Raw genomic sequence first — 22,931 nt, forward strand, 5'->3', positions numbered from 1 at the left:
TGTTCATATATTCGCCTTTCTGTGAGGAAAACAGATTCTAAATATAAATGAAACGAACTGAAGTTCAAAGACAAATAAAAAAACGGCAGGTAGGCCACTGTAGATTACAGTGTGGGGGGGGAGTACATTTCCACAAAAAAAACTAATTTCTGCACTCCAAAAATAAAAAAAAAATAAAAACCTGAAAATGTCTGAGCCCCAACATTTGAAAATGAGCTGGAAAAAACATGAAAATTTCAGGTTTCTTTGAAAAGGTTTTGACTTTTGAAACTCAAAAAATGTCCATGTCTTTTCTAAAAGAGAAAATAAAATCTCAAAAATGTCTTTCTTTCATTTTTTTTTCTAGGAAATGTCTGAGATTAATCTAAAAATTTCTGAGTTTTGGCAGAAATTAACTTTTTTTAAAATCTAAAAATAGCCCTAATACACCGTCAGTTTGATATTTTGGCAAATTTCTTATTTAAAATTTTTTAATCTCATTTTTGCCCTGACTGAGCAGGTTCTGCTACGCTCCACTCTGCTTATCCAGTCTCAGTATGAATATTAACGACCTCAGTGGGATTTTTTTCAGGTCAGGAAAATGGAGATTTCCGACTCCGAGGCGATCCGTGACATCCCCCTTCGGAACGTAATGTGCCAGACGAAGCAGAGTATAAATAACCTCGAACATATCGCAGCACCAAGTTTCACTGATGCCGAGGACAAAGAGGATTTTCAAATATAAATCAGTTTAAGTTTAAATAAAGTCGGCCCAAACTGCAGGAAGTGGCACAGCTTTTAGTCACCGCTGTGGTTCTTTGCAGCCAGAAGGATCTCTTCTGCAGGGAGAAATGTGGGTCGACACCAACAGCAGGAGGGAAGACCTACTTTGGGTCGTCTGCGTGGAAGAATCAGATCTGTGTCATGTTCTGTCGGTGGGAGGGAGGAACTTGATTTGGACTGAAGGGGCCCTGCTGCTCTCCTCCCCCCATCTGATCACCACATCCTGGGCTGCAGCTGATGAGGAGCAGCAGCCGCAGCTCAAGATGGTTCCTAAGCAGAGAAACGAGTTCTGTTGTTCAAAGTCTGCATGGAGGTCATGAATAATTAACACTTCCATTATGACGCTGAATGAGAGCTAACATTGAGTTCAGATGTTTCTATTTTAATCTAAAGTCCCTACTGATGTACAGACATGTACGACGGCATACTAGTGCCGTTATAGACGGAAAGAAGGAGTAAAACTCACAAATTTTCAGATTAATCTCAGAAAATTTATAGAAAAAAACTTCAACATTTCTGCGCTCCAAGAGTAAAAAAAGTTGAAAGAGAAAAACTAAAATTTCCACACTATTCTCAAATTTTCGGTAAAAAATGTGAGTTCCAAAATTTAAACATTTCAAGACACAACAGAAATTTTGAGATTAATTTCAGGAATTTTCTAGAAGAAAAAATGTTGAACATTTGCAAGGGAAAACTAACAATTTGCAATCAGAAATGTATTAGAAAAAACTTGCAAATTTGGAAACATTTTTAAACATCAAGTCAGAATATTTCCAAATATCAATTTTGTTTTGACTTTTCAAACAAAAGTTTGAGATTTTTTTTTCATTTTAATTTTTGACTTTTCAAGCGTAAAGTTTAATGGTTTTTGCAATAAGATTTGAAATGTATCTAAAAATTTCAAATAATGTATTTTTTGGGTGGAAATTTACTCTTTTTTTCTATCTACAATGGTCTTATTTTTACAGTGTCACAGAAATAAGACCATCTCAGTTGCAGTATCTTAATATACTGCATTATGACAACAACAAAACACACATTAGAGTCCAATTTAAAAATCCTGATTCAACCCTTGAGTTCCTTCCTTTGATTCTTCCAAGATCAGTTCTGATCAATAATTTTCCAGACTTTTTGAAGGTTTTTCAATGTTTTTCTTAAAGGTTTTAGCTGCTTTCTGCTGTTTCAGTGTCTTCATTGTAGATAATTATGACAATTCAATAATAAAAGCTAAGGTAGATTTAGAAAACCTTGGCTAAGCACTTTGCAGGTGTAAACATAGCTTGGCACAGGGTAGGCTAAGCTAAGCAAAAATTAGCTAATAAAACATAGTTGAGCAAAACAAGCTAAGCTAGCTAAGAAAGCATAGGTAGGCTATTTCACTATTCTAAATTCAACAAAAATATAGTGGATTATACTTAAATTGGCTCTTATTAGTGAATATTAGTTGGGCTAAAACAAATTAACCAATGCTACGCTATTTAGACATGGGGCACAGGTGGGTTGAGCTAAACTAGACTAACCTAAGCTAAAGTTAGCATTGGTGGAGTAAACAATCTTCCCATGTTGAGATAAGTTAAGCATAGCTACATTATGCTAAACCAACTCAGTCTTATATAAAATAAGCCAAACTAAACTGAGTTAGGTTTATGTAAGCACAACTTCACAAACTAAGCTAACCTAAACTGAAACTAAGCTAATCTAAAATTAAGAAAACGTAGGCATAGGTAGCGTTGCTAGCTGTACCCAGGTTAGTCAGTGTAACCCCAGAAGGTGAAACAAAATTAAGTGATAATAATATTAAATGTTTCTTTGCTTTCTTTGTCATGAGCAAGTATTGCAGAATGACATATAATAGTTTTTTTATTTATAAACAAGTAAAATAAGAGCAACATAACTTGAATTAATGCTGCTGTTAATTTTTCAGAGTTTGCTAAACTTCTTTCACCGATTTCCAGTCAAATTGTATACATTGGCTAAAACTTTTGGAAATCAACTTGTTTGTGTTTCCATATTAATTAAAAGATTTTGTTTGCAGAAGATGCTGCTGGTAACAAAGAGCCTAAAGATCCGATTTAAAACTGTTTTTATGCTAACTTATCTGTTAAACGACGACACCCTTGAGTTTGGAAGTCTTTTTTTTTTTTTTTTTGCTTGAATGATTAAAAAATAAGACGACTTTTTTAAATCCTCGAAATTTTTATAAATACTTAAAAAAAAAAAGTCTGGCAGCCTGGAAGGAAAAATCAAATACCGAATCAGGAGTTTTGTACGGACCGTGATATGAGTTCACATCGTCTCCATTAGCAACAACAGCGAGAGAGTAGAAGGCAGAGTGTGACGTCATGTGGTGCGTTCGCGTGTAATCGTTCAGCTCAGAAGGCACAGCTCTCAGCTAGACGTGTGTATGCGAGCGAGACTAACAACATCGGAAAGGTAGCAGGTGCGCGTCGCTGATGAAGCGGCTGCGGGCGGCAGCCGAACAAGGCACGAAAGCAAGTGACAAGACGCAGGAAACACAAACAATATGAAGAGATTCAGCTGTTAACACGAGTCCAGCCTCTAAGAAAACCTGGTGTGGAGGAAAAAACACCAGGAGGATGTTGAGTTACAGTAAAATACAACACGGCCGCTTTCATCTGTCCAGGTGAGCTCACCTTAAAGTACCTGCACAACGCAGGAAACAGAACAAAAACATATTAAGTTTAATTCTTCATCTCTCAGTCACACAAACAGAAATGGGATGTTTTGGGAAGTGAAAGCCACACTGTTCCTTTTCCTTTCTTTATCTAAGATTTCTTCTTTTCCCCCCACAAATTTTTGTATCGAAGATATGAGTCAATACAAAATGCAGTTTTACAAATGATAATTTCATTTATTAAAGAGGAAAAACATCTATCCAGGCTCAACTTTAATAGATATCAGTATGAAAAAATGAAAGTAGAACCATCCTATACTGCAAAAACACAAAATCCTACCAAGTAATTTTGGTCTAGTTTCAAGTGCAAATATTTTAGCATACTTGAATAAAGACAAAACCAACTTATTAGTAACTTTTCAGCAAGATATAAGAGCTTGTTTTAAGTTAGTGATTCTTCAGTATTGTTGAAAAAGGATGAGTTCAACTGGCAGATTATTTCACTTTTTAAAAGTATTTTTTCTCATCTCATAAGTGAAATAATTTCCTATGGAAAAAGTACTTTTTCATCAGTATTAAGGAATTATAGACTTCAACAAGCTGTTATATCTTGCTGAAAAGTTACTAATAAGTTGGTTTTGTCTAATTTCAATGCAGCCAAACAAAACATCTAATCCTAACTGAAAAAACTTTTTATCAAAATTAGCACGTCTGCATTAAGCAAACTTATTTAGTTATGTAATTCCCATTACAGGTTTAATGGAAACGCAGCTAATGAAAGAAAAAACGGCATCCGTGAAAAACCTGTAAGGCCCAAACTACTGCTGACCAAACGCAGCTCAAAGACATATCTCACATTTACTAAAAAACATATCTTATTACCATAGCAACATGCTTGAAAACCCAAGTTTCTCTGCAGCCAAGCGAAATCCTGACGTTGTTGCCACAAACAGTCGGTTACAACCAGATGAGATCTTTTCATTAATAAATGAAAACATTATTTCAAAACTGCTTCTTGTATTTACGTTGGTAATATCAGTTAAAACGTGTCTGATTTTAAAAACTGAAACCTAAAGAAGCCTGTATAAAAACAAAACTTTATGTTTATGGTGGAATTTCAAAACGCATTTCTCTTTCAGGTTCCTGACATTCAAACACCAATCTACTTATTTTGTCGTTTTCTTCATGATGATGGGTAACACACGCAATGGCGACGGAAGAAGTGGAAAGAAAATCCAGTTTGAGCGTAAATCTAAGAAATCAAACAAACGCCGTCAGAGGCGAAGGCTAAGGCGCTGGCCGGCTCCGCCTCCTGAAGGGCCGAGCCGGGACTGGGTCGTCAATGAAGGCGACGGGGTTTTTTTAGGGTCATAATCTGGTCTGGAAGCAACATTTGAGCAAAGATCTTCCAAATGAAACCCTGATGAACCGGATCAGATCGCCGCCAAGATGGCCTCCTCCAGCAGAGTCTTCAGAAGCTGAAATCCTGAACGTGTTTCTGTGAACACAAGAGCCGGGGGGCTTCGTGAGGGAGAGTCGAATCCGATAAAGCCGCTCTAATCGCCGGTTACCGAGCCGTCGGCCGCTTTGTGAAGACCTGACGACGGCAGCTGTGTGGCGGTGCCAGGGATGTTTCACCTCAAAGAGAATTTAAGGCAAATCAAAGACGATCTTGATTCTAAAGGACAGCTCTTTGTCAGCAAAATATTCCCACACGGCTGAAAAACAAAGTCACACGACGGCCTCTGAGATGCACAATGGGTGTGAAAGATAGTTCGTGTCAGGGTTTAATAATCCTTAATAATATTTTTCTAATTCATCCTGCTGTTCCGCCATGGTTTCCTGTTTTCCTCAATAAAGGTGACAGATTTTTACCTGTCAGGCTCATTGTAGTCTCGACTCCCAAGTGGGAAATGTTTCGCTCGTCGAACCCCATCGGTAAAATTGTACTCTCTCCCAGTTTGCTTTTATTCCAACTTGAATCCAAACTGGCGTCCGTCATTTTCATGGACGTTTTTCTGGTCATTTCCCAGTGAACACTGTGATTTTTCCGGCCTTGGCCAGCTGCTTGATGATCTGAGCTTCGAAGTCTGCATCGTGGACGCCCGTCTTCCTGAACTCTCCGGAGTACCGGTTCTGCTCCCAGTAGTGGTGCCAGTTTCCTCGGCTGTCGGCGCCGAAGCCAAACACGTTCACCTGGAAGTGCAACGTCAGGATCAGGATGGAGAAATGTTGAACCTGGATGAATGCTATGAAAAATGAGAGAAAAAAACCTGACCTCGTCGCAGACGTGAAGAGCGAAAAACAGGACCAGCATGCCAGTGGAAGGGTACCGGCCGTGATGCCTGGTCCAGCGGTCATGGATGTATTTAAAGAAAGCCGGATTGAAGATCTGAACCTGAAATATGTAAACAGTCCACTTAGAAAATCCTGATCTAGTTCTCATTTCTGACTGTTTTGCTTCCTGTGACTTTAATTGTTTGAAACTTTCTTAAACCACAATATCTGCATGTTTCCACAAATCAAATTTAAGACCTTTTAATTCCACTTTGAATTAAATTTACGACCGAAAAAAATACTAATACAGAGAATGATTGGGGATCCATCTGGACTTACCCATGGTGGACGCAAAAAAGCTAGCTAGCTAGCGAGCTAATATTAGCCGCTAGTCAGCAACACAATGAAACTGTCTGTGCACAACCCAAACCTTTGGCAGACAGAAAAGCCCCGCGATAAAAAAAAAAGACATATGGGATTAAAAGAGGTGATTAAATCAGGTTGGACTTTCAATGTCATCATTTTGTTTTTAAAAAGATAGAGTAAAGTGCGCTAAATCGGAAGTAGGCTAAACAAAGCTAAGCTAACTAAACACAAACAAATTTGAGATAAAGAGCTTATGGATAAATGTGACACAATTAGAATAAAAGTAAATGGAATAAAAGTAGGGTTGGGAGGATTAAGTGCATTAATCTTGATTAATCGATTACTGAAATAATTGTCAACTAATTTAGCGATCGATTAATCATTAACAGGAGCACACAGATTCAAAGAAGGCTAATTGTTAAAATACTCTGACCGGTAATAAACAAAAACTGTACAAAAATACAGACATTTTGAATTTAAGATGATAAAAAAAATAAATATTTTCTTCCCAGAACTCTAAAAGCAGCAGTTTTAGTTTCACCTGTTTTGAATCCTGTAAAAAACAAAACCTCCTGTTAAGCATTTTTTGCTCTCTGATTATTAATGCAAAAATTAGTTCACCCAAGTAATTTTCTGCTATTGCATTTTAGGCAATAAAATGTTTATTTTCATATTTACAAAAGAAATTAAATTATTTCTTTACATATTTGTGTAGTTCTAATAAGCTTACATGGATAAACAAAAGAGTTGCAGAATGTGTCAATTTTTTTATTCGATTAATCATCTAAATAATTGATTGCTAATTTATTTATCTGTTGGTTCCTTAGATAAAAGGTGATTAGAAAATATTCTGCTGCCTCCTGGTGATGCTGAGTCCCAACAGAAGGAGCTTTAGACTGCTCAGAGCTGCACAGTGCAGGAGTAAATCCTCAAATTCTTTATTTCTAGGTCACTCTCAAAGATGCTGCGAGTCTAACCGGGGCCAAGATGCCTCAGCTCCTCCACGCAAAGAGGAGTTTGTTTATTTATTTTACAGATTAAACCGCGAGCTGGAGATTAGTGACAACAAAGGCAGGGTTTGTAATCCCTCGTCGACAATGTGGAAGGGGGTTTAACGCTGGAGCAGGGTCACTTTGTCGAAATGGCCAGACGAACCTTGTCTTTATCCACACGGAGGAATTGCTTCACTGGAGCGTAAGTGCTGCAGAGAGAGAAACCACACAGGGAGATAAACTTTATTTGATTACTGGATGATTGACAGATCGCTAATCTCTCAGCCTCTTCGCAGCCTCTCAGTGCAAACAGAACGTGTGTCTGTGTTTACTGCGCCCCGATGGCTAAGGGAGGCCGTCTGAACTACATTCCTGTTTGTTTTATTAATCCAGCCTCATGCACATCTGTGATGCTTACAATCGGATCTGGCCAGTGGACAGAGCGCTGGTGATCCAGACCAGGTCCAGCGTTTTGAAGGGAACCAGGACAAAGCTGACGTTGGTCGGCAGGTTTTTGGCGCTCTCCGGGTACATGAAGTGGTGCGTGGTGCGTCTGCCGGCGTCGTCCTCGTAGCCCACAGTGGGGGCCAGATTTATCCTGCGGGAGAGAGAGGAAAAGAGGAGCTTCAGGGGAGTTTCTCAAACCACCTTTGGCTTTAAAGGTGACCTTTTATGCTTCCTTGAACAGGTTAGGAGAAATCTATGGGTTCCACAAAACACGTTCAATACATTTTATGCACAAAATCATCCTTAGGTAATGAGACTTTGGCTGTTTTAAGGCCTCTTGTCACTTTAAATCCAAATAAGCTGCTGCTGACTACACCCCCTCAACTCAGCATTTAAAATCACACGTGAAAATGGCTGCAAACACATGCGCAATTATACAACTGTACATCTTTAAAAGGCAGAAGTGGAGCCTCCTGCACAACCAAGAAGAATGCAGCAAGTGGTTTCTGGACAATACGTCAACAGCAAAATACTTGTCTTTTCCAGCAGCCACCATGCAGCGCATACAGCAGTAAAACCAGCTGACCAAAGTGCTGGAGCTCTGCTTGGGTTGCTAGGTAACAGTGGAACTCTGCTGGGGTTGCTATGTAACGGCGGAACTCTGCTGGGGTTGCTAGGTTTGCTGCAATACTTGCTGAATTGTGAAATTACATTTGAAAAAGTGAATTTTTCAGACACCAAAAAGCCAAATTTATTGTTTTTGTTGGTTTTTTAAGAGCTATGGCTGTTTTTAGAAGTAATTCAGACCAAAATTGAAGTAAGACATGAATTTGCATATTTGGTCCCATTTATTTATGGACTTATCCAGTTTCTGATGAAAAAAAACTGACATGTTGCGCTTTTTTTTCAGTCATGTGAGCCCTCGCAAGGTTAGCAGAGCATAAAAACAAATTCTTCATCAGTCCCTATGGAGACATATTTTCAGCAGTAAAGTAAGGTCTACACAAAAAATGAAAATTAATAAAAGCAAATAAGTAGCATACAAAAACTAGGAAACTATGTGAAAATATGCTGCAGTGTTCAACAGGATGCTTAGTGGAGGAAACGTGCATGTAAGCAAACCTAAGCTAAATTTGCTCTGCTGAGAAAAACAGCAATAAGTCTGAGCTGTCTGATGTGTGCAGCTACATCTGGCTGTGTTTTAAAGGTATTTATCATTGAAGACATCTTTCTGCACCTGCTACCACAAAACAATAAAACTGCTTGTCATGCAGAGTGTAAAAATAGAAGAAGAGATGTTTTACTGCAGCGCAAATATGTAATCACAGCTAAAAATCTAGAAGTGCAAAATTAATTAAAGCTCCTGCAGGCATCAGCAGGCTTTCACTCACAGCTGCACACACATTCATGCTGGTTACAGGGAATATTAGTCTTATTTTCGCTTACATTATGCTTCAGTAGCTGTTCAAATCTTTGTTTGTATTCAGCTAATGTCCAAAAAACAGAGTTTCGTAATTACGGTGTTTCCATTAAATCAGAAATAAAATTAAATTCACACTAGAATAAGCTTGTTCACGTAATGAGTTACTAAAAATCAAGGCAGCGACGGATGTAAACAGTTACGAGTTATATTCAGAATTCAGCCATGGCGCTCGTGCTCATCATCGATCAGCCAATCAGAGGAGACGTCGGTGACCGACAAGCCATTTGGTAAAATTGTAGTCTGCGATTTTACAGAACACATTGGGATTTCGCACAACTTGTTATGAACTCTGTGATGCTGTGAGTTAAGAACAAAAACAAACCATCATCCTACTACCACTTCCTGTCGTCTTATTTTATCGTTTCCGCCAGTAGTAATCGTAACAACCGGCCGTTGATCACGTGACTCGTGTGACGCGAAAAGAGTGTTTTGATATGGCTGACAAACCACCTAGCGCAAAAACGTTTTATCAAAAAATTATGTGACGTGTGTTTACATCCAGATTTACTTCGTCTGGTGCAGAATTATGATGCAGGTCTCATGTTGATGACGTAAACATTGGACAAAATGCGACTCGACTATTCTGACTGCAGACCCCTTGAAAACAATCTGATATCCTATTTAGTCTCACATATATAGAAGAGAGAATAATTTGAATACTTGGGGCTGAAAAGTCAGAATGGTGTGAAAAAAAAATCTGATTTGGGTTTTTAAATATAAATTTGATAATGCTTTAATAATTATGGTCTAAGCAGCTTTTTTAATGCATTAAACTGATATCCCATGACAGAATCTTTTAGATGTATTTTGTTTTGTCATTTTCGATAAATTTCAACATCCCACAGAAGGAAGCATATCCATCCTCTTTTCGGCAAAGGTTTTATGATTTCTTTATGTTAAAATTTAAAGCAGATCAAAAATGTGATTGTTTAGGAATGACAATAAAGTTTCTGAAATAGACATTTATAAAAATAATGTAGCATCTCTAAACAGGAATATGAAACTTTAAGGGGAAGGAAAGAAACAGTGAACATTTATTAAATACCACAAACTGTACAGAAACGTCCAAACTCCTCCGTAGAGAGTTTTGACTGAGTTACTGTTAGTTTTAGAGCTCTCACTGTTTTCCAACAGTAGATCCACAGAAACAGGAATATTTTCCCCAGCATGACATCCGTCTGCCTCTGAGTCGCTCCGCTCTGTCTGCTGACATGAGACGGCGTTCACAAAGCCCTGGATGTGAGTCACTGTCTGCAGGAAGAATATTTTTGTCTGAGCAGAGGGAGCTAAAGTTAGGAATATAAAGCTTGCACCGAGCGCACTCGCAGATATACTAGGAACAAAAGAGATGATTGTGCAGAGAGCTGGAGTGAACTGAGGCGTGTGGTTGGTGGAGTGCTGTGGCCGAGCTGAAGCTCAGAAAACAAATGGACAACAAATCCCAACCAGCGAAAAGAAAAGATGAAAGCTGCCCACGCAGCTCCAGAGAGAATCCAGCTGTAATTGATTCTAATAACACAAAATACCAGCTGCTTGTGCTGTTATTTAACTCCAGAGCAAATTAAAATGGCATCTTCATGTCTTCCTCTGAGTGCTTTCAGACCCTGCTGATGTAAACAACCGTTATGTTTGACCTCATTCTCTGCGAGACAAGCTTCTTGAGGAGATTCAGAAGGTTAACCAAACACTAATTTGCATGTTTAGACTCCCATTCCTACTGTTTGATGCTCCAGTTGGCAACTGGCACCAATAGAAGAACAACCATTGTGTTCTTACCATTCAGCTGGAAATAGCTGTAATAACCCCATTGGGTCAAAGGTCAATCTATACGTGATGAGAGGGTGAGGGCATTGCTCATTTATACCAATATGGTGTATAGCAGAAGCTAATGCTAAAGCGTTAAATCAACATGAGATTAGCTGAAGCTGATGCTGAAGCATTATGCAATCATGACATTTAGCAGAAGCTAGCGCAAAAGCGTCAAACCAACATGGTATTAAGTAGAAGCTAATGCTAATACTATGTATTTATTGAAAGCTAATGCTACCAGCATGGTGCAGGGAGCTGTTATGCAAAATTTACATTTTGTATGTTTTCACACTTCCTTTTGGGTTTCTACTGCTTCTAAAAACAACTCAAGCACTAAAAACAAACAAACAAACAAACAAAAAAAAAACCAGCCAGATGTTTTTTGGCAATAAGTTAATGTTTTTTGATATTCAAAAACCTCCTGAATATTGAATCACACTGCGCCATTACAGAGAAACCCAAAGGGGGTTCCAGCATGTTTGGTCAGCTGGTTTTACTGCTGTATGTGTTGTACAATGGCTGCTGGAAAAGATAAGAGTATTGTTGACTTACCATCCAGAAACCACTTATTGCATTCTTGTTGGTGTGTAGGAGGCTCTACTAATGTTTTTCAAAGATGTACAGTTAAATAATTGTGCATCTGGTTGCAGTCATTTTAAAGTGTGAATGTAAACATTGAATTGGGGGCGTGGCCAGCAGAGGCTAATTTGGATTTAAAGTGACAGTGGTCCTAAAACAGCTCATTCTGAAAGGAGCTCAAAGTAGGCAGGACTAAAGCAGAATAAAATCTCATTATCTAAGAATCATTTTGTGCATAAAAACTAATGAACATGTTTTATTTAAGACCTATTCCCTCCTTTTAGAGGAAGCATTATAGGTCACCTTTAAAAACTGCCATTTCTACAGCTGTTGGAGCGGAAGTTTTTTTTAAAAGGACTGATCTTGCATTTTTAGCGTGTTATTAATTCAAACAGCAGGAAACCTCATGAAACACCATGAATCAGAGTCTGATTTTCCAGAACAATCAGTGCCACAGAAAGCCTTCTGTGCCTCAGTTTGCACATCTGAATGAACGCTTTCAGGACATAACGCTCTTTGTGGCAACCATGCAGGTCAGGTGACCACTGTCAGCCAATCAGAGAGCTGAGAGCAGGACAGCATCAAACAGTGAGACTGGTCTGAACATCAGATAGATACATGAGCTGCCTGCAGCTCTGCTGAGTTTGGTAGTAACTAGCTGACTATTTACTTAAGTAACTTTTTGGAAAAAATGTACTTTAAGGAGTATTTTTACTACGCTGAGTAGTATTACTCATTATGAAGTATCTCTACTCTTACTTGAGTAAAATTTCAGGATTCCTGACCCCCTGAATGAAAAACAAACGTGTTTTAACCAAATATTCAACAGACTGACACCGACCTGAATTCAGAGTTTCAGAAAGAGCAGGATTTTTAAAGAGACAGAGACCCAATTTCAAGGCGTTAAATTACAAAGACAAACTTCTTTTAAGTCATATTTGATACATGTAGCATTTTTTTTAGAAACTGAAGTTAATGTAATTACTTGCTTGTGCTATAAAATGGCATTTTGTGTCTGGAAAATACATAATAATACTGCCCCTTTAAAACTTTATGCGTTTTATATTGAAAGAAATTGATTTGGAAAAACTTTTCTTTTGCCTGATTTTGTTATTTTGTAATTATGTTATTTCTTATTTTAGTCTTTAACATATCAAAATTTCCACATAAATTTATAATTTGGTCTGTTTAAATAATAAATGATGTTTTTGATCAGTCACTCAGTACTTGAGTCGTCTTTTTACCAAATACTTTTTTACTCGAGTCATTTCTTGAGCGGCTAATTTTTACTTTTACTCGAGACAAAAAATACATTGAAGTAGTGCTGCTCTCATTGTAGTACAATGTTTAGGTACGCCACCCACTTAGTAACCACATATTTCCCTGAAAACACATTGGATATTAATGACTCCTGTCTGTTTTCCTCTCCATCTTCCTTCCTTTGGCTTCTGATCTAAAGCGCCTCACTCACCTCATGATGTAGTCGTGCCCGTCGATGGCCGCCCCATATCCGGTGCCGCGGAGGTTTCCGGAGTTTCCCACCACGGCACAACGCAGGCAGCGCCCCGGATCCCACGAGCCGTACGGCGACCGTCCGGGAATCACCTGAGGCAGACGGTCATTATCACATCCATCCTCAAAACGTTCACTGGAAGTTAGCAACAAGGCTGGCAGGACACACACCTAATCTCTAACACATCCTCTCCACATCACGGTGCTTCCTAGTATTACTGACATTAAGGAACAAAATAAAAATAAAATACCTGGAAAAGTCTCAGCAGCACCTGCTGGATGTTGTGGGGTTTAAACTGCGGCTGCAACATCTGCAGAAACATCCAAAGGCTTTGGTTAGAGTAAATACTATATGGAGCTAAATTAGGGACAAAATGCTTAGTAAAAGAATGCTGAAATCTAGACTTCTATGGAAACCAAGGCTCTTTAATGGAAGGTTTTCTGTGAGCTTGATTTAGAAAATTCTACATTTTACAAGGCTGTAAATACTGAACTCTGCAAAGTTTCTCACTTAATCCTTAATTGCACTGCAAAAACACAAAATCTTACCAAGTAATTTTGATCCAGTTTCCAGAGTAAATATTTTATTAAAATCACACATGAATAAGTTTGTTCCTGTGGTAAGTCATTAAAAAACATTTAAAAAAAACAAACTACTTTCAGCTACCTTTAGAAACTAAAAAATGTCCAAGTTTTTATAGAAATTTCTGAGATTTATTTAAATGTTTCTGAGTTTTTTTTTCTTGCAAATTGTCGACTTTTGAAGCTCAGAAAAATCCTTGTTTTTCTAGGAAATTGCTGAGATTATTCTTAAAGTTTCCACATGTTTGCAGAAAACGTTGTTCTCTTTTTTTGTTTCATCTACAACGCCCTAACAAATCATCATATATGAAAGATTAATTCCAGTTAAAACTGGTTTGACAATCTGCTGGATTATGCACTTAGTTTTTCACTCCTCCAGTGTTTATATTTTAATTAAATAAATGACATGATGTGTTTTGTGGTGGTTTTACATGAAACCCTGGAGAGGAGCGGATATTTTTCTTATCTCATTGAGGCACCTTAAGAACCGCAGGATGTAGAGGATGTACTTTCTTTGCACGTCCTCGTCTCCATGACGGTCGCCTCCTTTTCTCCCACACAGAAATCTTCATTTCATTTCACACTCTTTTGTCACCACTTCCTTTGCACCCACCATTGGCCTCAATTCTCCCAACACAGATCTCTTTCACTAAGGTTTGCATCCTCTCCGTCGGTCTCCCAGCACTCAGGTCTAATTCCTTTCCCTTAATTTCCCTCGCTTCCTCTTTGTTCCTCCTCCTCCTCCTCCTGCTCTTCGTCGTCCCTCTGGGATGTAAACGCGCCACGCAGCTCATCAGTGACTGGTAATTTTTATTCTGCTCCCTGTTGCTTTGTTTTCCTTGTCTTCCTGATTCAGTGAAAAATGTTGAAGACTTTTGGATGGCTGCAACCGTGCAGCCTATTATTTTTAGTTTTCTTTCACTGTTTCTGCATTTTAGCAAAGACTTTTGAAATAAATGAGTCAATTTAACCAAACAGTAATTAGCAGTTTGGTCAAATCGACTCATTCAGACCGGCTGATTGTTTGTTGCTGTTGTTGTTTAGGGCTGCTGGATAAACTCCTGGATAAAAACAAAATGAAGTGATGAAGGGAGAAAATTCCAGCCTTAGGACTGATAGTTGAGTGATGATTGTTCGTTCATTTCAGAACAACAATAAAAGCTGCATGTTTGTAACCTTTATAAAAATAAATGGAGTATTTCTGCTCTTACTTGAGCAAAATTTCTGGACTTTCTGCCCACTAAATGAAAAATAAAAATGTTTTAACCAAATTTCCCCAGACAGACACACACCTGCAGGTTTTGTTACAGTTTACTAAGTTTTTTATTGAGAAAAAATTATTTAGAAACATTTTCTTTTGCCTGGTTTTGTTATTTTTGGCTACTTATATGAATTATTGTCATGTTTGTCCTTAAAATACCAAAAATTCAACATAGCTTTATATTTTTATGTGAGTTATGTAATACAGCTTTAACTGGAAGACGTTTAAACCTTCAAACGTTTGTCCTCCTCCTCTGTTTTCTGTCAGGCTGCAGCAGAAACGCGGAGCAGGAGCCAGTTAATTTTTCATTTTAGGTCTCTAACCAGTTCTCCCTCCCAGCCACCATTTAACTCCAGTTAAGTCAAAATGGATTTATTAATCGAAGCGGTTTGGATCTGCTGACTGCGGCGGGTCGGGTCACCGTTGAACAGAAAAGGGCCCATAAATCCTCACCCAAAAAGCTGTACAGTAGTATAAGTAGATAATTTGGGAAACAGGGTTTGATTCACAGCAGGTTATGCAAATAGAGAAAACAGAAAATAATTGGGTTTAAATTTGAACAGTGGTGTTTGGAGAACTGCTCTGCACACTGTAAAAACAAAATCTTAGCAAGTAATTTTAGTTTCTACTTCCAATAACTTGAAATAAGACAAAATTAACTCAGAAGTGACATTTTAGCTACTTATATGACCTTGTTTTAGGTCAATAATTCCTTAATATTGATGAAAAGTTACTCGTTCCACTGGCAGATAATTTCACTAACAGGACATTTTCCCCAAGTTATAAGTGAAATAATCTGCCAGTATGAATATTATTAGTATTAGGAACTAATACTTTTTCATTAATATTAAGGAATTATTGACCTAAAAAAAAGCCCATATATCTTGCTAAGTTAATTTTGTCTTAGTGCACTAAAATATTTGGACTAGCAACTGGGAAAAAATTACTAGGTAAGATTTAGCATTTTTGCAGTGCATAGGTGGTGAAATTTAATTGTATTCATTTTATTTCTGTCATTAGGAATACAGGTAAAATATTTAGATTTTTACACATTTCCCTTAAATGGGCAGTATTTATGTAAAACTGACCTTTCTGAGCTTTACGTCATGTTATGATGTTATTCCCTCATCAAAAACACACCTGGAGTTTTGCCTTGATTCTTTCATGCATGTTTGAATAATCCTGCAGTTAGGTCAGTAATTCCTTAATATTGATAAAATAAAATAAAAACTTATCAGTAGGTTTTGTCTCGTTACAAGTGAAGCCTGTGCCAGTGGAACTAGTTCTATTTCATCAGCATTAACCTAAAAAGAGATTCTGTATCTTCCTGAAAAGTTACTTTTAAGTTAATTTTGTTTATTTCAAGCGTATTAAGATGTTTACACTAGAAACTAGACACAAATAATTAGTAAGATTTTGTGTTTTTACAATGTAAAAATTCAAAAATGAATTTTGTTGCAGCTTTTCCTCTGCATCTATTCAGCCTCACGTTTTAAAAAAAAATCTTGTTAAACGGTTATGGAGGACCAAACCTGACATAATTATAAACAAAAGAGAAAAAAATATATTTCCCTTTTCCTTACTCATTCATTTTCAACAAGAAATCTATGTACTTTGATTTTCCTTTTTCTTGTTTTCCCATTTCCTTATTCATGCCAAGAAATGTATATATTTTCTTTTGTGTTTTCCTTAAACATGCTTGTTTAAATAAACAAATGATAGTATAAGGAATACGCAAAAGAAAATATATAAATTTCTTGACAAAAATGCATGTATAAGGAAAAGGGAAAACCAAAAATAAATATGTCTGCTTTTATTTGTAATTATGTCAGTTTTGGTCCTCCATAAACGGTTGGGATGTGCTCCTGCTTCCTGTCTGTTCCCGGCGTTCCTCCATGTTGCTTTTTTCTCCCTCCATTCACTGGCAGGAGCACAAATGGAGCATGTCGTCCTCGTCAGACGGGCTGCTTGGCTCGGCAGTGAGTGAAGATGAGGAGGTGATTATGATGTACTCGTCCCTTTAAGCCGGAGTCCTGATGAAGTTTCATCCCTCATAGAGACGATCGCGCAGCCACGGGCCAAACTCGCTAATATGAAGCTGTCAGCGGAGCTTTAAGGTGTCAGAGACGGTACTTATGGTGCAGCGGCTCATTCTAGAGTTAAAAAGTGAGTTCTCACCACAAGGTTTTGAGTTGTACAGCTTTGGAAAAATTAAAGAGCCACATTGAAAACCTCCTGGTTATTCCACCAAATACTGATTTCTGAACTCTTCCTGAGTTAAAACATTAGTGTTGTTGTTTCCAAATTAATATGAACTTGTTTTCTTTCTTTGAGTTAACAGTAAACATACCAGTTACTAAAATAAAAAAGTAAAATCATTATTTCCAACCCAACAAGCTTTTACTGAAATTTCTTTTCTTTTTTACTCAGAATACGTTTTATTTTTCTTTTGCTAAATAAATAGCAATATATTATTGTTATACAAGTCAAATATTTAGGTCAAAATATTTTACATAAGTAGCTAGCAAACTAAATATTTAATTTTATTCACCTATTATTCACCAATAAATTGGTTTATTCGCAAATTGGTGTATATAGAGCAAACATTACAGACTAACAAAAAGATGAATTGATCTACAAAATAAATAATCAGATAAGGGGATTAATAACAGCAACAAAAATTTAATTAACACAAAACAAACTGCAACAAAAACAACCTAAAAAATTATTTATTTATTGAAAAGTTTGGCTTTGTTGTATTTTCTTATTGATGTAATTTCCTTAATCCGTGTATTGTTGTTTTTTGGATTTTCTATTTCAAAATAAACTAGACTTTATAATCTAGTTAGACTTATATTAAAAAGTATGATTTTTTTTTTTTAAATGCAGCTGTAAAAAGTAAGGAAACCCCTAATGAAGCTGTACAAACATAAATAATCACAACCATAAAATGTTATTGATTTCGGGTTGATCCTGCAGGAAGAAAGTCCGGTTTGAACCGCCGGAGAACTTCCTGAATGCCATTTGAATGTTTTCCCGTTGCAAACGTCGGGTCTCTCTGACTCCCTCTCACAGTCTGAACCACTCAGAATGAGTTTTTAAAGTTTGTTAAGTGCGTAAGGATGTTTATGTTACAGTAAGACCTGCGACAGAGAGCGACTGGAGCTCGTGAGAGCGAGTCGGGGACGGAGGAAAAGCCGAGACCTGATCTGCTGAGCTCCACATAATGACTGGAAGAATCTGAAAGCTGTTCAGAGTTCGGGAGTCCACCTTGCTGCATTTCAAAGGCTCGCAGGTTTTCCATGTTCTATGTTGCATGTTTAGTCTGTAATAGTTTTATGTGGGATTATGTGCAGTGCTCAGCCGGTGGAAAACAAACAGACATAGTGAAAGCTGTTAATCGGAGAGCTTTAGAGGAGCTGCTAAGAAGATTTTGTTATCTTTAGACAGACTCAGGCATGCCATTTCCTACGCCTGCAGTGTCTGTGCTGGATGGTGGACAAAGTTAAGGCACTTTAACTCGTATCAAATCCTTCACTCTGGCATTTAGTACCTGTTTTAACATTTATTTTTGTTTATCAGCTGTTTTTCTTTTGTGAGATGTTTATTGTTCTTTATGTGCTTGTGCAGAAACAAAAAGTGGCTCATCTAAAATATTCATGCAAATTTTGTACCATTAGGGCCAATTCTTTTCAAATTTAAAGCTGAAAAATGTATTTATTGGTTGTCATCTAATTAGAGATGACAACTAATAGATGACATTTTAATAAAGCACAGTAGTCAAATCGTAAACATGGTGCTGAACAGTTGCTGTTTCAAATGACAGGTAAATATTTTTTACAATTTTTGGGGGGTTTATTGTCTTCATCAAAAAAACAATTAATTATAGAAAAAACATTTTGTCTTGTTCTAAGAACATTTTATTTATAAAAATCTCAAATTAATTGCAAATTCTCTACATTCTTGAGGACGGAGGGGACAAACAAAATCATCCAGAGAGTCAAAAATGGCCCCCGAGCCACAGCTTGGACATCTCCGAGTTAATCTATGTATGTTCCATTTCTAAAGTTACACAAAAATTAACAGTAATAATCTGAGTTATTTAGTCTGTCATAAGATTAAAAATGGGAGGTTTGTTTTTCAAAGTGATATTTTTGTTCATTTTCTTTATTAATTTATAAAAGTCACCGTTTCAAATTAAATATTTCATTTGCAAGCTAAATATTGACTTTATAAACTAAACATTTAGCTCCACATTAAATACTTAGCTTCAAGTAAATATTTACTTTATAAACTAAATACTTCACTTGCCAACAAAATGTTTATTTGGAGCTAAATATTTAGTTTTTCAGACTAAATGTTTATCTCAAACCTAAATATTTACCTTGCTAACAAAATATGTTACCTGCTAGCTAAACATTTAGTTTGTGAACTAAATATTTAGCTCCAAGTAAATATTCATCTTGCAAAGTATTTTGTTAGCTTGGTAACTAAATATTAACCTCGGTAACTAAATATTTAGCCTTGTGGCTAAGTATTTAGTTGAAGTCAAATATTTAGTTAACTAAATATAATGTTAGTTTGCTAGCTAAATATTTAACTTCATAACTAAATATTTAGCTAACTAAATATTTTGTCCCGCTAACAAATATTTAGGTCAAAGATAAATATTTAGCTTCATAACTAAACATCTTTGCTTGCTAACTAAATATATAGCTCAGACCTATGTTGCTAAGTATTTAGTTAACATTTTGTTAACTAAATATTAAATTTGGAATTCTAACATTTATAAATTAATGAATAACATGGAGACAATATCACTAAAAAAATACCGCCATTTTTTTCCCCATGACAAGCTAAATAACTCAAATTATTGTTGTTAATTTTTTATTTTGTAACTTTACAAATGGAAACCATATTAATAAAACCATCAGACTCAAAGACAAAGAAAACACTGTAACAACGTCACTGTTATGGTTTTAAATCCAAACCCAGAAATGCTTTTAATTCTGTCCGACGCTCCTCCAACAGAGCTGAAATCTCCATGTGTCTTTGAACAGCGTTTACAAAATTCACACAACGTTGTTTCTATAACTCAGTAAAAACCTCAGCACAGTTTGCAGCTCCATAACTCAGCCATACGTTCCAGCAGATACCCAGAGCTCCCGTCTCTCCCTGACCTCCAGATATAAGCAAACCACCGACTAAACGGTGACTCAGCGTTTTCTGAGTCTCTGGTTCTTGCATCGATCAGCAGATTGTCCTTTACATCAGCTGAATTAATACACCCTGTAAAATCTAATCTGTCTTATCATTAAAAGTCTGAGATCGACTGGCAGATTATTTATTTTATAACAAAACATTTTCCATGTTGTAAGAAAAAAAAAATCTGCTAGTGCAACTAGTACTTTTTAAAATCAATATTAATGAATTATTGACATATTACAAGCTCTTATTTCGTGCTGAAAAGTTACTTGTAAGTTAGTTTAGTTTTATTTTAAGTGCACCAGGGTACTTGCACTAGAAACTAGAACAAAAATACTTGGTGAAATGTTGTGTTTTTACATCTGCACTTCCTTAGGAAAGAAAAGCTAAAATGTTTAGTTTTTTTAGTTTAGTTTCTAGTGCAAATATCTTCGTACACATGAACTACGACAAAACTAACTAAACAGTAACTTTTCAGCAAAATATAGGAGCTTTTTAAAGTAAATAATTATTTAATATTGATGAAAAATCAGTAGTTTCACTTTTGTGAAAAATCTTAAAAGACTAGCACTTAAAAAAACCCTAAGGAATTATTTACTAAAAACTGCTTGAAAAGTTATTTGCAAGTGAGTTTTCTCTTATTTAAAATGTACTGAGATATTTTCGCTATAAAGTAAACCAAAAATACTTGGTGATATTTTGTGTTTTTTACATTTCTGAACTTGTTTAAGAAAAAAAAGCTAAACTTTTTTGAATTTTCAAACACACACAATTTTACCAAGTATTTTTGTCTACGGTATATCTTAGTATACTTGAAATAAGACAAAACTAACTTTTCAGATATAGGAATTTGTTTTAAATCAATAATTCTTTAATATTGATGAAAAGTTTTTGTTCCACTGGCAGATTATTTTATTTACAACATGGGAAAAATGCATTATAAGTGAAAAAGTCTGCCAGTGAAATTGGACCAAAGATACTTGGTAAGATGTTGTGTTAAATCTTCAGATTTAAGTTTTAAATGGAGTAATAAATGTTACTTACCACCCACCAGTAGTAGACGTCCGGCGGCAGCTGGATGTTGTCCCTGGTCCAGACCGGAGAGATATCCGGGTCGTAGTTTTCGTCAAACCAATCCGAGACTCCGGGGTCTCCGACGCAGCTGTTGCAGGCACATGTTTTCTGCTGGGGCGTTTCGGGGGGCGACAGCCGGTGCGCTCCCACGTAGCTGGGCACCAGCTTCACCCGCCTGGACTCCTCCCACCCGGGCGGCTCCAGGTAGCCGAAGCTGACGCCGCCGCGCAGCGACACGGACAGGAACAGCGAGGTGAGGAAGACGAGCGCCAGCGATCCCAGGAGGAGCCACAGTCTGCGGGAACATTTCACTTTGCCTGGTTTGTCCCCGCCGCTACCGGCCGCCGGCGCCCCTCCGCTCATCCAGGGGCGGAGCTCTGAGAGTCTGGGGGCCCCCCGGGGAGAGCTCCAGCTCCATGACCCCCAGCCGAAGCCTCTGTCACGGTGAAGCGTGGAGGACGGGATGCGGCCCCCCCACGGCCATGCCCCCACCCCTGGGCCTGCCACTGTAACCTGTCCGACAACCAGCTGTGGTTCTTTGGCAAGCCGCTCTTCCTGCTGCACTCCAAACTATTTTTTTATTTTTAAATCAGAAAGCAGATAATGTACCGCCTAAGGGAAACTAACGCCACTAAACATACATAGAAGCTGTTTCTCAGGGATGACTGACAAATAAGATATTTTATTTTGAAGTTCTTGGTTGTGGTTGAGTAAAAATACTTTTATTACGCTTTATAGTAACTTTATTATGAATTAGCACTACGCCTTCTTGAGTAAAATATCTGGATACTTTACCCACTGAAAGTAGCTTCACCGAATGAAACTTGTTCTGATGCCGCCCTGGACAAGCGCCCACATCAAAACCCGCCTCTGCCGACAGGCGGCGCCCCCAGATGCTCCGTCTCCGCTGAATCTCAGGCAGCTGCAACCCGACTGCCTCCAAAGTCCGTCCAGACGCGGCTTTATCCTTCATCCACTCGTTTATTTCCGGTTTAAACTCGCTCGGGTTTCAGTCTGCAGCCCCCGGTGCGCTGCGGCGCGCTGCGGTGCGCGATTACCGGCAGCGTGCGGCTGCAGGGAGAGCCGGCGGACGGATGCAGAGAGTCTGTCCGGGCTGCATGCTGAGCTCGGCTCCTCCGCTCCGCTCCGTCTCTCTGCACTGGAGCAAAGGAGAGCTGCTGGACCAGAGGAGAGAGGGAGGAGCAGCGGAGGGGAGGAGGGCCTTCCTCACGGATAAGAAAACCAGCCTCCTCTTCTTCTTCAACTGTTTTCTTTTTTTTTTTACATCTTACTTTTAAAAACTGATGAGCAGAATCAAGTTAAAATGCAGTTTTGTTAGCTACATGACATTTCACAATTCAGTTGTGCTACATTTACTTCAGTAATTTTTTGGAAAAAAATACTTTTATTACGCTTTATAGTAACTTTATTATGAATTAGCACTACGCCTTCTTGAGTAAAATATCTGGATACTTTACCCACTGAAAGTAGCTTCACCGAATGAAACTTGTTTAAACCAAAAAATGAGTTTTTTAGATTAAACGGAAACCCAAAAAACACTGTTAAAGATTTATTATGTTATTTATACTTATTTTCCCTTTGAGCTCTAAAATAAAAGAATATTTTTGATCCGTCTGATTATGTAATTTTTAAATATTACATGGTTGTTTTGACCAGTTATTTGGTAACATTTGACCAATTTTTACTGGAGTTATTTTTTTTTTTTTTTGGGCTGCTACTTTTTACTTTTACTTGAGTAAAATATCTGGATCCTCACTGTATGAAGAGGAAGCTTTTACCAGACACAGACCTGCAGTTTTTAAGTTTTATATTAAACATAAAATGTTTCTTCTACCTGATTTTGAAATTGTTATTTATGTGAATTATTGATATTTAGATTTTTACAACACCAAAATTTCCACTTGGTCTGTTTGATGATAATCTTCT

The 22,931-nt window shown here is 37.4% G+C and overlaps 1 protein-coding gene across 2 annotated transcripts; it reads right to left on the reverse strand.

Moving 5' to 3' along the window:
• Positions 1–404: 404 nt before the first annotated feature.
• On the reverse strand, positions 405–21,455 carry st3gal2 (ST3 beta-galactoside alpha-2,3-sialyltransferase 2). Of its 2 annotated transcripts, XR_003593739.1 has the most exons (8): positions 20,955–21,455; positions 13,114–13,173; positions 12,822–12,955; positions 7,451–7,630; positions 7,196–7,241; positions 5,676–5,795; positions 5,273–5,593; positions 405–1,032 (listed from the first exon to the last, which is right to left on the reverse strand). XR_003593739.1 is itself a non-coding variant. In XM_028003914.1 (7 exons), exons 1-7 carry the CDS (start codon positions 21,345–21,347, stop codon positions 5,420–5,422), a joined length of 1,107 nt encoding a protein of 368 aa, XP_027859715.1. In that variant the 5' UTR covers positions 21,348–21,455; the 3' UTR covers positions 1,124–5,419. The 2 variants fall into 2 exon arrangements, 1 of the variants encoding a protein (XP_027859715.1); XM_028003914.1 differs by lacking the exon at positions 405–1,032 and having other exon boundaries at positions 1,124–5,593.
• Between the last annotated feature and the right edge of the window lie 1,476 nt (positions 21,456–22,931).

This window comes from Xiphophorus couchianus, chromosome 2 (assembly GCF_001444195.1).
Source record: "Xiphophorus couchianus chromosome 2, X_couchianus-1.0, whole genome shotgun sequence".
Classification (NCBI taxonomy): Eukaryota; Metazoa; Chordata; class Actinopteri; order Cyprinodontiformes; family Poeciliidae; genus Xiphophorus; species Xiphophorus couchianus.

What these genes read in the sequence shown, in the direction of transcription:
- st3gal2 (XM_028003914.1), bottom strand. Translation starts at nt 21,347, where the DNA reads ATGAGCGGAGGGGCGCCGGCGGCCGGTAGCGGCGGGGACAAACCAGGC. An exon ending in GGGCACGACTACATCATGAG is followed by an intron (nt 7,631 to 12,821) that starts GTGAGTGAGGCG and finishes TCTCTCCCGCAG; the next exon opens with GATAAATCTGGCCCCCACTG. An exon ending in TCCACTGGCCAGATCCGATT is followed by an intron (nt 7,242 to 7,450) that starts GTAAGCATCACA and finishes CTCTCTCTGCAG; the next exon opens with CACTTACGCTCCAGTGAAGC.